The 15845-nt window shown below is 60.9% G+C and overlaps 1 protein-coding gene across 3 annotated transcripts in view; it reads left to right on the top strand.

The window, feature by feature from the left end:
* EGFR (epidermal growth factor receptor) overlaps window positions 1-15845 on the top strand; it is a 107815-nt gene that overhangs the window by 82171 nt on the left and 9799 nt on the right. For 2 of the 3 annotated variants that reach the window (XR_009447430.1, XM_059655880.1), the window contains exons 14-20: window positions 220-310; window positions 1258-1415; window positions 2867-2902; window positions 5161-5302; window positions 6403-6525; window positions 7145-7243; window positions 12970-13155. Coding sequence is in view for 2 of the 3 variants with exons in the window: in XM_059655880.1 (XP_059511863.1) it covers window positions 220-310; window positions 1258-1415; window positions 2867-2902; window positions 5161-5302; window positions 6403-6525; window positions 7145-7243; window positions 12970-13155 (835 nt within the window). In the remaining variant the exon portion in view is untranslated. The remainder of the gene's footprint in view (window positions 1-219; window positions 311-1257; window positions 1416-2866; window positions 2903-5160; window positions 5303-6402; window positions 6526-7144; window positions 7244-12969; window positions 13156-15845) is intronic. The other variant, XM_059655881.1, reaches the window with a different exon arrangement.

Raw genomic sequence — 15845 nt, 5'->3', positions numbered from 1 at the left:
GACGGCAGAGGGTTCGGTCAGAGTCTGGTTATTATATGACAGGGTCGCCCTGGACCCTGGCCGTGTGGCTTTTACCTGGAACCGCTGTGCATTGCTGAGAGAGGTGGTTCGTGTCCCCGGGCTTTGCAGACAGACCGGCTCACAGCTGCAGCCGCCAGCGTCCTGCTGCGGGTCCCCAGGGAGGCGCTGACCACTGTCCTTCCCCCCCACCCCCCGCAGCGAGCCCAGGGAGTTCGTGGAGAACGGCGAGTGCATCCAGTGCCACCCGGAGTGCCTGCCCCAGACCATGAACGTGACCTGCACAGGACGCGTAAGGAGCTCGCTTCATGCTGTTCCCCCGCACGCCACGGGGAAGGGCCTCCCAGCGGTCGCCCCCACCACGGCCCACTGTCCCCATGGGTGCTGAGGACAGCGCCCCAGCCCACACCCCAGAGAGAGGCCGGGCGACTTTGGGCTGGGGCGGGGCTCCGACGGAGCTGAAGTCCTCACACCCCCGCTCCGGCCCACACCCTCACACCTAACCATGTCCCCACAAAGCGGGAAGCCTGCAGAACCCGGTACGGGGTCAGCCCGTGTCCCCCACTTCCGACGTCGGTCATCATTGCTTTAGTTTTACTCAAACATCATCAAGTTCTTACGCAATAGGAGTGTGTCATTTTTGGAGAATTCTTAAAGAAAGCCCTAGAAAACTTTTTAAAATCCAGTTTCCTAGCGACGTAGTGATGTGGTGAAGAGTATCAGTGAGAACTCAGCATCCCAGAGCGGAAGGCACCCCGTTGCTCAGTTAACTGGGCAGCGGCACTGCCCTCAGCCCGCCGCCTCCTGCTCAGGACTGACTGGAGGTGGGTTTCCGGCAGTTTGCTGGGCAGGTCTGGCTGCCGCGAGCCGCCCTGAACCACAAATCCCACGTGTGAGCAAGTCCGCCCGACCCGCCCGGGGGTAAATGCACATGCGGGCCCATCCGGGTTGTGCTGACAAGGAGAGATGCCCTCGGAGTGTGAGTGACGTGTAATAAACTAACTAGCACCGTCTCGTGTTTTGTATGTAGCACACGTGTGCGAGGTCAGACAGGCTTTACGCTCGCTGTGAACAGGGCTCAGGGCTCAAGCACAACCACAGACGAACTCGCCTTCCACTCGGACAGTTTCTACACTGTTTGGCTTTTTTCCAAGACACATATTTAAGTAAAAGGCTACTTCCATTTGGCAAAGGGGACAGCCCTCGTCCCGTGGTGACGGCCTCTCTCCCGCGCTGCAGGGCCCCGACAGCTGCGTGCAGTGCGCCCACTACATCGATGGCCCTCACTGCGTCAAGACCTGCCCGGCCGGGGTCATGGGCGAGAACAACACGCTGGTCTGGAAGTTCGCGGACGCCAGTCACGTCTGCCACCTGTGCCACCCCAACTGCCCCTACGGGTGAGTGCCCCTCGGGCCCTGGGAAAGGAAACGCCCAGAACAAAAGGTTTCCTATCTTGCAAGTTCACAGATTGGAAATATCTCCAGAATTTCCAGGAGGCACTCCCGGAGGTTTGAGGTGGAGTCAGGGCTTCAGGTGGTCCCCAAGGGCAAGGCAGCAGCCAGAACAGGCTGTTGGGCAAGTCACGGTGGGCGGAGCACAGTGGGAGGGGCTTTGGCAGAGGGGCATGGTGGGTGGGGCGTGGTGGGTGGTGCATGGTGGACGGGGCACTGGGCACGGTAGGAGGAATGCATGGGTGGGACTTGGTTGGAGGATCATGGTGGGTGGGGCACAGTGGGAGGAGCATGGTGGGCGGGGCACAGTGGGCGGGGCACGGTGGGAGGAGTACATGGGCGGGGCACGGTGGGCGGGGCTTGTGGTGGGCGGAGGCCGCTCAGTCTCCAGTGGCTCATCTGACGGAGTCTGTGCTGAGATGCCGCAGCTCCTAACCACACAGAGACGTGACGGGTGGAATGAGCGCATAGTCCTGCCAGGTCCCCGGAGAACAGAGCCCTCAGAGGAGACAGAAAATGTCTGTCATCAGCAGGCGTGTCACACAAGCGCCCCAGACCTCTTCCCACGCTTGAATGCACTTCCCTCTCCCCAGGCCGTAAAGTGCCGTCTTTCCCGTTTAGTTGGCACAGTCTGTTTTCCTGCTGATGTTTATTTACTTTGGTGCCCGGGGCCCGGTGCTCGAGAGTCACCGTAAGGCAGGCGCTGTCCCTACTTCCTGTGACGCCCGGTCGTGTGGCCCCGGAGGAAGCCAGCTCCTGCTCCCGGCTTTCGGGCCTGCAGTCCTCATCGCCACCCAGTCCCCTGCCCCCGAGGCCTGTGTCCTCGCTCACCTGCGTCCCCCCCGCTCCCCCTTGGGCCAGCACGACCCAGAACCTGGTTCTGTTCTGCCCTCTTGTACCCTCGAGACAGCTGTGCGACAGCTGTGCCTGCGCCAAGGCAATACGTGGAAACACTTCCATACAAACCGGAAACTCTCTACTTTTCAACGCTAGGACAGTCCCTGTCGCAGAGTAGACACTCAAAAGTATTTGCCGAGTGAATAAATGCGTAAGAATAAATGATTATCCACCGCCCCCAGATTGAGGTGCATCGCGGTTTTAACGCTTTGAGAGGAGCTTAATCCTTCTCCACTTGGAACTGTGCTGAGTCGGGGGGCTGGGGGGAGGAGCAGAGGTTATGAGTCCCAGACACTCAGTCCCTGCCACCTAAGTTACCATGACCCTGGGCACCTCACTCACTGGTAACCCCTCTGGGCCACGGCTTCCTAAGAGAGAAGAGAGAGAGTTGCCTGATGATGGAATAAAAAGAGGCTTGCTCATGACTTAACAACAGCTGTTCCAGAGAACATGCTAAGGAAGAGAACAATCAAAGCGTATTTCTCTTTTGCTCCCTGCAGCTGCACAGGGCCAGGTCTTAAAGGCTGCACGACCGAGTAAGTATGACCGCGTTGTCTGATGACGCAGCGCAATATGGGCAGAGACAGTGCCCGCTGCATTGCTGGCTCCCTCTGCCTGGCAGGTTCTTCCCTCTGGGCCAGCACCTGCTGGTCCCCCCACCCCGCCATCTCCAGGCTCTGGTGGGGTGCTGCCGTGGGGGGTGCAGGAAGGGCGTGCTCGATGCCCATCACTCCTTCCTCTGTCCTTCCTCTGACTTCTTTGGTCACACCTGTGTGGTTGGACCCTTCCCTTCTCCTAGCTTCTCTGCCTCCCTCCCTGACCTGTCCCAGCTGGCCCTGCCACAGACCTGTGCCCCAATGACCTTTCTGCTCAGTGACAAAGCTCCAGCGTGAGGTTTCTCCCTGATCTTTCTCAGCACCACCTCCTCAGCATTTCAGTTCTGGTCACTTGGCCATCGTTGCTGAAACGCGGCCCTGGGACCAGCAGAGCTGGGCTTCCTGTTTGGACTCAGCAGGGAAGAGCGGGGTTATCGATGAGTAACGTCTAGAGAGGAATCAGATTTATACAGACACCTGTTGAAACGTCAAGGAGAGAGAAACATCCATCAGCTGCCTCTTGCACGCCCCCCACTGGGGAGCAAGCCTGCAACCCAGGCATGTGCCCTGACTGGGGATCAAACTGGTGACATCCCCGTCGACGCCCAAGAGGCTGAGCCACCCCAGCCGGACTGGGAACCCCTGCGGTTCCCGTCATGTCGACGGAATCCCTCTCAGTGCCACGGACGCTTCCCCCCAGAATCAGCCGTGGTCACCGTTCCTTCCTGCTCTCCGGAGAACGTCACGTCTCACAGGAGGCCGCTGCGGGGAGAAAGGTTTCTTCAGCCCTCCCTCTTCCCGGGCCGGGCACAGCCAGCTCCTGCTGCTCCTCCACAGTCAGCGCCTCCACTGAGGTCCCTCTCGCCCCACAGGCACCCGTCCGGCACCGACCTTTGTTGTGTTCACTCTTTTAAGTTTTGCCATTCCCTCGCCCTCGTTATGACTCGACGTGGAACACATCCTCTGTAGGAACAGATTAGTTCCTGTGTCTCTCTCACGTTCCTTCCAAAACCGTGGAAACCCATGAGCTCCAGCGGCAGTGGTGGGCAGACGGTCTGACGCGGGGGATGGCTCGTGTATTCTAAGCAGAACATGTTGTAACTGTCACTTTCACAAAGTGCATGTGACCCACTAACGAGAAATTCGTAAGGACGGCGTCCCATTATTGTACGTCCAAATGCCGCAACTGGTTGATCTTCGCTGTTTGTTTACGTTTCTACCTGGAACGATGAAGTCTGCCGGCAGCTGAAATGGCATCCATACTTAAGAATAACAACTTTATATTCAAATTCGGAATCTTCTGCTTCAGCCGGCTCTCTCCCCAGGGAGCTTTAGAGTTTGAGTTTGAGTTTCGCGCTCTCTGGAATCAGGCACAACCTCGCCCGGGGGTTCGAGGCTGCGAGGTGACACCCCTGGTCTGGGACAGGGGTGGTCTCCGTGTGCGGTCCCCTCATTGCACAGCCCCCTCCGAGCTCACGCGAAGCGCTTCCGCGGCTGTGGTGCCATCTTGAAAGCCAAGGGCCCTTCGAGGAGGCCCGGCATCACTGACAGGCCCTCCCTGGCCAGGCCAGCGGACAGCACGGGGCTCACGGACGGGAGGCTGCTGCTTCCGACGCAGAGAGACTCTGAGGGATGCAAATTCACATGGAAACCGGAACTGACGCCTGAGTTACTTGTGGAATTAATGCCTTTTCTTAATCAACAGATTGAAATAGAACCATTGCCCTGGCCCCGTGTGGCTCAGTTGGTCGGGCGTTGTGCTTGCACCAAAGGTTGCTGGGTTGCCGGTTCCATTCCCAGTCAGGACACATGCCCAGGTTGTGGGCTCCATTCCCAGTAGGGATCATGCAGGAGGCAGCCGATCGGTGTCTGTCTGTCTCTCTCTCTCTCTCTCTCTCTCTCCCCTTTCTCCCTCTCTCTAAAAAAATAACATAAAATAATTATATACTAGTATAGCCACTATATGGAGAGATCCAGATAACACCTCAATTTGAAAAGTGCAACACAGCCAGGTGGGGGTGGGGACGAGTGAGGACGCTGCAGGGACCCTCAGCTCCCCCCGCCCCCTCAGCGGCTGCAGCGCCTCTCTGAGCGTGTTCAGTGGCGTCAGCATTTCAGCACAGGCAGGACATAGGTGAAACGCAGATGCCATGACGTCGGCAACAACCTGACCTTCCCCCTGTCTGCACCTCCTTCAGGCCCAGGATCTCGTCCATCGCCATGGGGATCGTGGGCGGCCTCTTCCTGCTGCTGATGGTGGCGCTGGTGGTGGGCCTGTGTCTGCGGCGGCGCCACATCGTCCGCAAGCGCACGCTGCGCCGGCTGCTGCAGGAGAGGGAGGTGAGTGCGTCCTGCGCCGCCCCAGCCCCTGGGGACACCCACACACACACACACACACACACACACACACACACACAGGGGAGAGGGCAGGGCCCGTCTGCGTGGGCCCCTGAGGCTGTGTCTAAGGATGTCACTGCGTCATTGCGCTTCCTCCCTGTGATGGCGAAGCCGGGAGGCGTGTGAACGCCCAGTGACCGTTAGCTACATGGGGGGCACTACCCAGGGAAGCACACGTGTTTCTGGGGTAAGTGCACGGCACAGTGACAGCTGCCTGGGGGCTGCTTAAAGGACAGGACCTGGGGCCGTGGCTGGGTTAGCTCAGCGGGTGGAGCGTCAGCCTGTGGACTGAAGGGTCCCCAGTTCGATCCCGGTCAAGGGCACGCACCTCAGTTGCAGGCTGATCCCCGGCCCCGACGGGGCACATGTGGGAAGCAACCAATATATCCACGTTTCTCTCTGCGTGTCTCTCCTCCTCCCTTCCACCCTCTCTGAAAATCAATGGGAAAATACCCTCAGGTGATTTTTTAAAAAATATTTTTTAAAAACAGAGGACAGTACGTGTGTCATGTGCAGGAGCCAGCCTTTGAGCGGTGCCTGCTGAGTCCTGGGGAGGCCCCGTGGGCGGGGAGACGGAACTGGAAGGTGCCCCTGACCACGCCTGCCCCTCTCCGAGCTCTGCTTCCCACAGTGTGTTCCTGGCACTGCCATTCCCCAGGACGGTCCGCGCCTGACATCTGTGCCCAGCAGTCGGAAGCCGGAGTCCCCGGGAGGGGTCCCCAGGGCAGCTGGTGGCATCCTGGCACTTGGGTGTCAGGGGCTTCAGCAGGCGACCAAAATGACCCCCCCCATAAAAAGCTTCCACACCCACACTTCCCCGGTCAACTAAAGGGCCTGGAAACAGAGCTGGAAGTTACATTTGTTGAACTGGACCGGTTCCGGTCAGGGACACCGGTGTCTTCACGACGTCCCTCAGAGCAGGTGGCCGTGTGGCCTGAGCGAGCCGGCAGGTTCTGTGCTGAGGCAGGACCAGGCCCGGTCCACGGGGGCGTGGAGGCTGACCAGCATCCCCGTCACTCATCACTCACCCTCATTGCCCACAGCTCGTGGAGCCCCTGACCCCCAGCGGGGAGGCACCCAACCAGGCCCTCCTGAGGATCCTAAAGGAGACCGAGTTCAAAAAGATCAAGGTGCTGGGCTCCGGCGCGTTCGGCACCGTGTACAAGGTGAGACGCCAGACACGGCACAGACGCTCCGGGGGCCCGGGCTGGCGGCCCCTCGCCTCCCGGGGGAGCGAAGCCAGAGTCCTCGGCTGTCGTCTGTGTATGTCATTTTTTCTTTGTGTTACTGAGGGTTTGGGAAATTCCAACGTTTTTCCCAAGTTGTCGAGGGGAAATCTTTTATAATCACGGCGCCGAATAAGTCGAATAAGTGGTCCCATGAGACGTGTCCACAGACGCATTTTATAGAAGTTGGCATTGACCCTAGAGGTCAGCTTCCGAGTCAGGCCCCGGTCCAAGCAGCCTCCTCTCCATCGTCTGTCTCTAGTCCTCTTTGCGTGAAGCCTGCTCTCGGTTAGGCCTGGACCGGGTGCCTTAGCGCTGTGGGAGCAGCGGCGCACTCTGTGTCATGGGCACGAGCGTAGGGTCGTTACTCTGATCCGTGGACCGTGATCGCCAAAGAGCCGCTGAGACTTGGGGACTCCCGGTGCCGGTGGCCATGCTGTACAGGGCTAGCCCTTCCAGACGGCGTCACTCCTGAAGCCCCACATGACGTGTGTAAGGCCTGCCGGCTCATGCCTGCTCTCTCTCTCTCTCTCTCTCTCTCTCTCTCGCTCGCTCGCAGGGGCTCTGGATCCCGGAGGGCGAGAAGGTTAAAATCCCCGTGGCCATCAAGGAATTGCGGGAAGCCACGTCTCCGAAGGCCAACAAGGAAATCCTCGACGTGAGTCTGCCCTCTCGCTGCCACGGGCCTGGCGGTCAGGGGCCGCCTTTCTCAGGGCGGTCAGCACGCTGGCGGGGGACACTTCCTTCATCTCCACATTCGAAGGGTCACTTTCCGTGTCTCCTTCCTTCTGCCTCCCGTTGGCACGCGTCCCTCTCAGGCCTTCTCCTGAGAAGAGGGGAGGACTCGGCTCCGCCATTCTCTCCTCTCCCTCCAAGGGTGGGCCCTACTCTCGCGAGGCTTACACGTGGTCGCCCCTGGTGAACTGGGGGGTAGGGATGATGCCCAGCACCCTGAGAATGAAGAAAGGGAGGCCCAAAGAGACGTGCTCAGGTTCCCAGGCGGGGGGGGGGGGGGCGTGGGGGGGAGGGACCCAGCCCACTGTCCCTCTGACTCGGAAATTCACGGTCACTTTGCTCCATCGAGTTTTCTTACCTTTGAAATGACGTTTGAAAGATGCCTAGAATTTACAATAGGATGCGCTAGCGACTCCAGAAACCGTCGCCCGCCTTCTTCGCTTGCTCCCCGAATCATTGCAGTGTCCTCGCTTCTCTGGATGGTTACTTTATGGAGGAGTCTTTGGAATGTTCCACAGGTTATGATGTTTTCGCTTTGGTGGACGTAAGAAATGCTCAGGCCTCTCCCTCCCCACCCCGCCCCGAGAACTGTTATGAGTTAATTCGAGCCAAACTACGACAATTGCCGGGAAGCGAAATCCCAAAGGGTTGGGAAGAGGCTGCGGAGAGTGGCAGTTTTGCAGCTTGTTTTATAGACGGGAGTCGAAGGAGAGGCACGAGGCGGGTGCGTCACATCCACGGGTGGTGGCTGAAGGGGCGGGAGAAAGCACAGCCGGGAAGTCTCTGGGATTGGAGCCAAGAGTGAAACGAGGGGACACATACTTCTTGTCTCCTGTGGGTTCGGGTAGTGAACAATTCACAGCCCGTAGAGATGGTATTCGGGGAACAAGACAGCCGTGAGGGCTCCTCTGAGCTCGTGTTCCCGGGGAGAGGGTGCCCCGAGAGGCCCAGGAGAGAGGATTGCTCTCCATCGCCAGGGTCCGTGATCCTAGACGCAGAGACGATGGACCGCCCCGCTGTGGCGGAAGATGGGCCTTGGCCAGGGGAGCCACAGGCCTGGGCCGTGACTGCCGCCGTGACCTGCTCTTAGTCAGGGGTTTTCGTGATCAGAGCATCCTGTGTGGTTCCTTTGGCCTCCGAGTCTGTGGGACCCGCCACGCTGGGCTCCTGGAGCTCGTCAGGTGAGCCTGAGGCCGAGCTGTGCCCACGGAGGAGGAGGGGTCAGCAGCGGGTTAGGGGCGCAGAGTTAACGGACAGGGAAAGCGACTCCGTCTGTGGGGTGTGGCTCCCCTTTCAGCCAAGAAGGGCAGCGGTCGGCGGTGACATCCCCACTCGGCCTCCGACCCACAGACGATGCTCAGTGAGCCACGCCAGCGGGGACCCTTTCAAACGGGGTTGGACGCAGCGACCCCCAGGGGCAGCCCCTCCACTTCAGTTCTCCAGGGGTCCCCTGCCTCCACCGGTTCAGACGCCCCCTGAACTAAGACGCCACATCCATAAGCGCCGTGACAGCCCCTACACGAGGACATGCTCATCAAAGGCAATTACCTCTCGCCGTCACGGCTCACAGATCGGTGTGAAGCCCCTTTAGCACGGTGTCCGCTCCTGTTAGCGGAACCAGGAGGAAGGGAGGGGACGCGGCGTTCGTGACGGCCCCCCTCCCCCCACCCCCACCCACCCGGCGCCCCTGCTGCAGGGGAAACCTCCGGCAGCATCCCCTTCACTCATCACTGACTCCTTCCGGACGTCCTCGTGGGTCTCACAGAACGACGCTGAAGCGCGAATTCCCGCCATGTCACCAGGCAGAGGGAGGGCGGTGGGAGCCAGTAGCTATGCTTTGGGGAGGAAGCGTGTTCACTGGAGAGGGCCCCCAGAGCCCTGGCATTGGAGGAAATGTGCTTTCGGGGGACAGAGAAGTAGATGATAGAGCCCCCTGGGGCGAGCGCCTTCTTTGGAAAGCTCGTGGGAGCGTGTACATCAAGCATGTCAAACTCACGGCCGGCGGGCCGCATGCTGAACACTTACTCTTTGGGGTTTTTTTTAAATATATTTTTTTATTGATTTCAGAGAGGAAGGGAGAGAAAGAGAGAGAGAGAGAGAGAGAGAGAAATATCAAAGATGAGAGAAAATCATTGATCAGCTGCCTCCTATACACGCCCCACACTGGGGATGGAGCCCACAACCCGGGCCTGTGCCCTGACGGGAATGGAACCGTGACTTCCTGGTTCCTAGGTTGATGCTCAACCCCTGAGCCACCCGGTCGGGCGAGGGCACCTACTCCTTACTCTTAAGGGGAGACAGGCTCTGCCGAGGGCAGTTGAGAGCGGGGGGCTCTTTTCCCAGAGCTCAGCATGAAATCGTCTCCGATGGGAACTCAGGCAAGAAGGAAGGATCCAAAAACTCATTTTGGCAACTGGGACAAAGTAACAGACTTTCAAGGTCCCCGGGCCTCAGACACCCTGCGCGTGACCGGGACCCCTGTCCTGGGGGCTGCGAGTGCGGGCTCTGCCGGCCGGGCAGGGCGGTGGAATACCAGGCGTGCTCGCCGTGGCTCACCCTGTGCCTCCGAGACTCCAGAACAAACAGCGAAGAACACAGCTCACTCGCTGGTGCGCACACTGAACGGGACACGTGACCCAACAGCGTCCCCATTGTGCCTGGCGGGGGGGAGGGGGCGGAAGGGGCGACCTGGTTCTGTTGCTCCATCAGATTGCAATGGGGCCGGAACCTGGCGGGGCTCCAGGCTCTGTGTGGCCCGACACCCCCGCCGAGCTGCTCCCCGTCCTCGCTCGGGTCCGGCCAGGTCCTCCGGCCCCGCCACCGACGGCCGCTCCAGTGCTGGGCGCGGATTTTTCTCCCTCGAAATGAGGACAACATGTTTCCAAACCCCCGGAGCCTGAGCCGCAGGGGCCGCCGGAGGCCTGCCTGCCTGCCTGCCTGCCTCCGTGTTGTGGTTGTACCGATTCCCAGACTCGGGGGAGAGAGTGATTTGTGCTTTTGGCAGCCACGGGCCTGTTCATTTTCCCGTGGACTTTCCAGCTTAAGTTGAGGGCGGGCCAGGGAAAGGGAATGCAAAACAGACCTGCGGACGTGCGGGGTGTGCGCCGCGTCCCGTCCCGAGCTCTCGGTGGACCTGCAGCCGCCGCGGGCCGGAGAGCCGCCCGGGACCGTGGTCTCGGGTGGGCTGTTCGCCTCCTGGCGCCTCGATTCCCTTTTAGACAGAAACGGCCTCGGAGGAAAGGCGCTCAGGTCTCTGCAGGTCTGACTTCCTGTGTCGGGCCCTGCCCCGATGAGGGCCGTGGGACTGTGCCGGGCCTGCCACGGGCAGGCGTCCTGCTGGGTAGTAGGCGCAGAAAAGAGAACCGCAGCTCCTTAAAGGGGGGAGCCTCGCCTCCAGCGGGAAGGCCCCCAGCGAGATCCTTGTGCAGAGACGTGGCCGGAGGGGTGGGGGGGCCCTGCTCTGCGTTGCCTTTTGGCTTCGTGTGATCTCCGTGCAGTGCAGCCCTGGCATGTCCCAGGCGGCTCTGTGCCTGGGTGTAGGGCCGGCTGCGCTGGAATGAAGGAGGAAGAAAGATCCGGGCGCACCCGCCAAGTGCTGACCACACTGCCGAGTCAGCAGCAGCACGTGGGGCGGGGGCGGGGGGCAGGGGAGCAATAAATAATCAGCGCTTGGCAGTGGGTCCAGTGCGGGGGCTCTGGGTGTACCGGGAGCTCTGGGCGTGTACTGGGAGCTCTGGCATGTACTGGGGGCTCTGGCGTGTACCGGGGGCTCTGGCGTGTACCGGGGGCTCTGGCGTGTACCAGCGCTGACCTGCAGCCTTTCCTCAGAGAGCCTGGTGGGGAAGACTTTTCAGAATCACACAAATGCCTAAGTGCCATCACCATGAGTGCCTGAAGCTCTTGTTCCGACAGACAGACAGACAGACAGACACACGGCTGGGCCCGCCTCCCTGCATCTGGCTGCCAGGAGTTGGCATCTCTCACAGAAAGTTCCCAGGCTGTGCCCAGACCGTCCCCCCGGGGAAAAGTGAGATGCCAGGAGAATCGAACTCGGATTGGGGGTCGGGGGCGGCTCCCCTGCAGAGGAGTCGGCCGAGGGACAGGAGGAGAGGGCCTGGCCGGGGGGAGGGCTGTGGGGGCTCCTGAGGGAGGGCTGACAGAACAGGGAGGGGGACCGAGGGGTGTGGGGGACGGGGCTGGAAGGTGAGGCCAGGCTTCTGGGAGCAGTGAGGCCCGGGAGGGGGAGGCCCCCCACCTCCGTCTCCTGTCTGCCACCTCCCATGCCTTCACTGCTGCAGGGAGCGCCCGGCTGCCCCTTGTCTAACGGGAGCCACGGAGAAGGACAAAGGCGCCTCTGAGCTGCCTCCCCAGGCCCTGTGGTCCCCCGTGAAGAGCCCCCACCCTTTGTATGTTAGCGGAAGAGAGGAAGGATTTATGGGTGAAAGTCAGGGTCCCCGCACGCTCACGCAGGCGGAAGAGAGGGCCCCGTTGTGCGCAGGGTCATAAATAACAGCTCCCTCCGCCCGAGAAAGCAGCGGCTCACACCGTCTCCGCTCCGGCCTGTGCCCCACAGAGGCCCTGCCTGGCAGCCAGCAGCGAGGGGCACGGCCGCCGGGTGCAGAGCGGGCGCAGAGCAGCGCAGCTTCCGTCCCAGACTCCGGCGAGGGCAACGCAGAGATCGCCCTGCTTCCAGGGAATCCCGGCGACCGCGGGTCTGCCTCGCGGTAGATTACCGCCCGCCGCGCCGCTCAGCCTCAGACGGGCCCCTGGCGGGTCTCTGGCTCCCCATGGCAGAGGTGGCCCCAGGACCACAGCGGGGACTCAGGACCCTGCTGAGAGGGGAGCCCCTCCCCCCGCCACCTGCAAGCTCAGGGAGCCCTGCTGGCCCTGCCGCCTCACACCTGGCTGGCTCCTGCGAGGGCCCAGCACCCCTGGGCGAGTCCCTCTCCGGGGGTGGGAACCCTGACGACGTTTTATTATTTTTTAATTTTTTATCTTTATTGTTGAAAGTATTACATCTGGCCCCTTTTCCCCATTGACCTCTCCCAGCCACTCCCCCCACCCCAGGCCCTCCCCCCTACTGTCTGTGCCCGGGTGATGCGTATTTGCGCACAATTCATCGGTTCATCGCTTCCCACCCACCACCCGCCTTCCCTCTGAGCGTCCACAGTCTGTCCATGCGTCTGTGTCTCTGGGTCTGTTTAGTTCATCAGTTCACTTGGTTCCTGCGACTCCACAGATGAGCGAGACCATGGACCCTTGTCTTTCTCTGAGCGGCTTGTTTCGCTCAGCGTAATGCTCCCCAGGTCCCTCCACCGCTGACATCTTAAACTGCAGCCCCCTTAGCTTCGAGGCAGAGGTCTTCCGTGAAGACCTTGGCAGTGCCAGGCTGGGCACATCAGGTCTCTGCCACTGGGGGCGCCCTGCAAAGGGAGGGAGGTCCCTACGGGCCCCCGGGGGGTGCCGGCCTCGCGATGCACCTAGGCATTCACAGCGCGATACATCAAAGGCCCCGCGGACACGTCCACCTCCCGGCTAGCCTGTCCCCTCCACATCATGTCGCTCTTTGACCTGGGAGGGGTCGGCCTGCCTCCCTCCCAGCCCCCGCTGGAGCATGTCTGACGCCCTCCTCGCCTCTCGTCCACGCAGGAAGCCTACGTGATGGCCAGCGTGGACAACCCCCACGTGTGCCGCCTGCTGGGCATCTGCCTGACCTCCACGGTCCAGCTCATCACGCAGCTCATGCCCTTCGGCTGCCTCCTGGACTACGTGCGCGAGCACAAGGACAACATCGGCTCCCAGTACCTGCTCAACTGGTGTGTGCAGATCGCCAAGGTCAGTCGGAGGGCACTGCCCGCGGCCCACAGCCCGCTGCCCGTCCCTCCTCTCCTGGGACGTGCGGCCACTCGTGGGAGCCCCACGCTCTTCGGGATGAAACTGAATTGTCTTCCGCCTCCAGTCGTGCCCGTCCCACTGCACGCTGGGCATCAGGTCATCCGGCTACGTTTTTTAAATTCTATTTCTACTGATTCCAGAGAGGAAGGGAGGGGGGAAAGATAGAAACATCGATGATGAGAGAGAATCATGGATTGGCTGCCTCCTGCACGCCCCCCACTGGGGATCGAGCTCACAACCCGGGCATGTGCCCTTGACCAGAGATGGAACCCAGGACCCTTCAGTCCACGGCTGATGCTCTATCCACGGAGCGACACAGCCAGGGCATCAACCTGCATTTAAATCCGCCGTCCTGCCTCCTGTGCTCTGTTTGGCTGTACTTGGTGTTGAAGTCCTTCCACAAGCGGCTGTGAGCTGTCCGCCTGTGACACATTCGCTTTCCAATTCCCAAGGGACGCTGTGTTCCAGGAGCCGGCGGGACCCGCGTCTGGGGGCCGGGGGAGGGGGGGGGCGGCGCGGGGGGACGCGGGGGAGGGGGAGGAAATGGTTTCCTCAGCCAGGAAGAGAGAGATTTGCTTGGGGTTAGGGACTATTTATCTAAGGACTAAACCATTTTCTTTGTACAAGTCTGAAGCGAAACTACCCAGAAACACTTGGTGGCTGACCAGAACCTACACTCGCGGCCTTGGCGCAGCGGGATTGGCTGAGCTGCAGGCGCCCCGCGCTGGCACCAGGCTGGGCTGTCTTGGGAAACTGCCTAAATATTGTCGGGAAGCCCGTTTATTGTCCCAGCTAAACCGCCAAGACGGCAGATAAAATTGTATGGCCCAGGCGAAAGGAAAAATAATCATTTCACAATCATAGGAGTGGCGAGGGAGGGAGGGGCGGGGGGGGCGCAGAAGGAAGCCCCCCCCCCCCTTGCTGCAGGCGTGGAAATGGCTTCTATTCTCCAGACCAAAGTCTCGGGCTCGGGACTCGCAGACCTCACCTGCCTGCCCGTCAGGGAGGCCAGGGTTTCCTGAACACCTGGCCCATGGGGCCACGGGGGCTGTCACGGACAGGCCGGAGAGCGTGCCCACTCTTCCTGGCTCTGTGAGGCAGGTGGTGAACCCCGAAATGTACTGCGTGGCACGGTCACCACGTACAGCCTTCTCATCCAAGAGTCCCATCCCTGCAGCCATCGTGCTGGGCCATCTGCCCGGGGGGGCCCATCTCCTACTGCACAGTCCGCAGGAGAGGAAGCCATCTGGGCGGTGATGAAGCTAGCATTTTCCCAAGCCGTTCCTGTTTTTAAGTATATTTTTATTGATTTCAGAGAGGAAGGGAGAGAGAGAGAGAAACATCAATGATAAGAGAGAATCATGGATCGGCTGCCTCCTGCACACCCCGCACTGGGGTTCAAGTCCCCAACCCGGGCCTGTGCCCTGACCGGGAATCGAACCGTGACCTCCTGGTTCATAGGTAGACACTCAATCACTGAGCCACGTGGGCTGGGCTCCCAAGCCTTCTAGACAACAGCGCGTTCTCATCACCTAACCCAGACTGAGGCCTCACAGCCCTGGCCTGTGGCTCAGTCGGTTAGCGCGTCATCCCAATGCACTGAGGTTGCGGGTTTGATCCCTGGTCAGGGCCCAGACCAGAGTCAACCAATGCGTGCATCGATAAGGGAACAGCAAATTTTTGTCTCTCTCTCGAAAAATCAATCTCTAAAAAAGAGCTCACAGAGTTGAGTTCTCAGACAAATGAGAAGCGTAGGTCGCCAGGAGCAGCCTGAGACGTGAGGAGAGCGGAGAGGGCGCGGGCCTCAGGAAGAGGCTTGGGTCCGGCCGCCGTTCTCTGGCCACAGCTTCGCACGCAGCAGCCTGCTTAGCTCCGTCTGGGAGATAAAACTGAGTAAGGACCCGCTTCCAAACAGTAATTTAGCTCAAAGGATTCGTTCTCCACGTGCACTTCACTGTGGGGAAACTGAGGCATGGGGTGTTGAACGTGCCAAGGCCTCAGGCTAGCAAGTAGCAAACTGGGGATTGGACGCCAGGCGGCCTTGCCCCCAGATCCACGCTCGTCACCCGCAGGGACCCCCGGCTCAGGGCAGAGCCCGCAGGCCAGTGAGCGAGCGTCCCCGTCCCCAGTGGATGTCAGTGCCACACGCTCCTGCTCTGGAGTCAGACACCCTACGCCGTCCGCCGCCTCCGAGGGCAGGGTCAGCGGTGGGGAGCCCGCACCGTGGGCCCCACGTCCTGCTTCCCGCCTCATCCGTGTCCACGCGTCTGTGCGCACCCGGATTTTCCACGTGGGGTATCTCACCCTGGGCTCCTCCCCAGGCCTGTGGGAGGCGGCAGCCGTGGGAAAACAGCCTGTCAATGTCCCCTGCAGCCACCCCGCCAGGAAAACCTGCCCCTCGCGGGCCCCTGGCCCTGGGCCCCTCCTGGGTGCGGTCTAGGCCGGCCGGCAGAGTCCCTGGGACCTCCGTGTTTCAGAACGCAGCCCAGCCGGCCCGCAGCCATTCACAGAAATAAACATGCTGATGACATGGAAGCCAGGCTCTCGAGGCCGGAAGCGAGCTCCCCAGGGGCCCCGCGGCCCTGCGATCCCGCTCCCCGGCGTCTCCACGGAGTTCTGGGAGCTCGCCA

Source organism: Myotis daubentonii, chromosome 10 (genome assembly GCF_963259705.1).
Source record: "Myotis daubentonii chromosome 10, mMyoDau2.1, whole genome shotgun sequence".
Lineage (NCBI taxonomy): Eukaryota > Metazoa > Chordata > Mammalia > Chiroptera > Vespertilionidae > Myotis > Myotis daubentonii.
The sequence above is the reverse complement of the archived record's forward strand: the minus strand, read 5'-3'. Positions and strand labels throughout refer to the sequence as shown.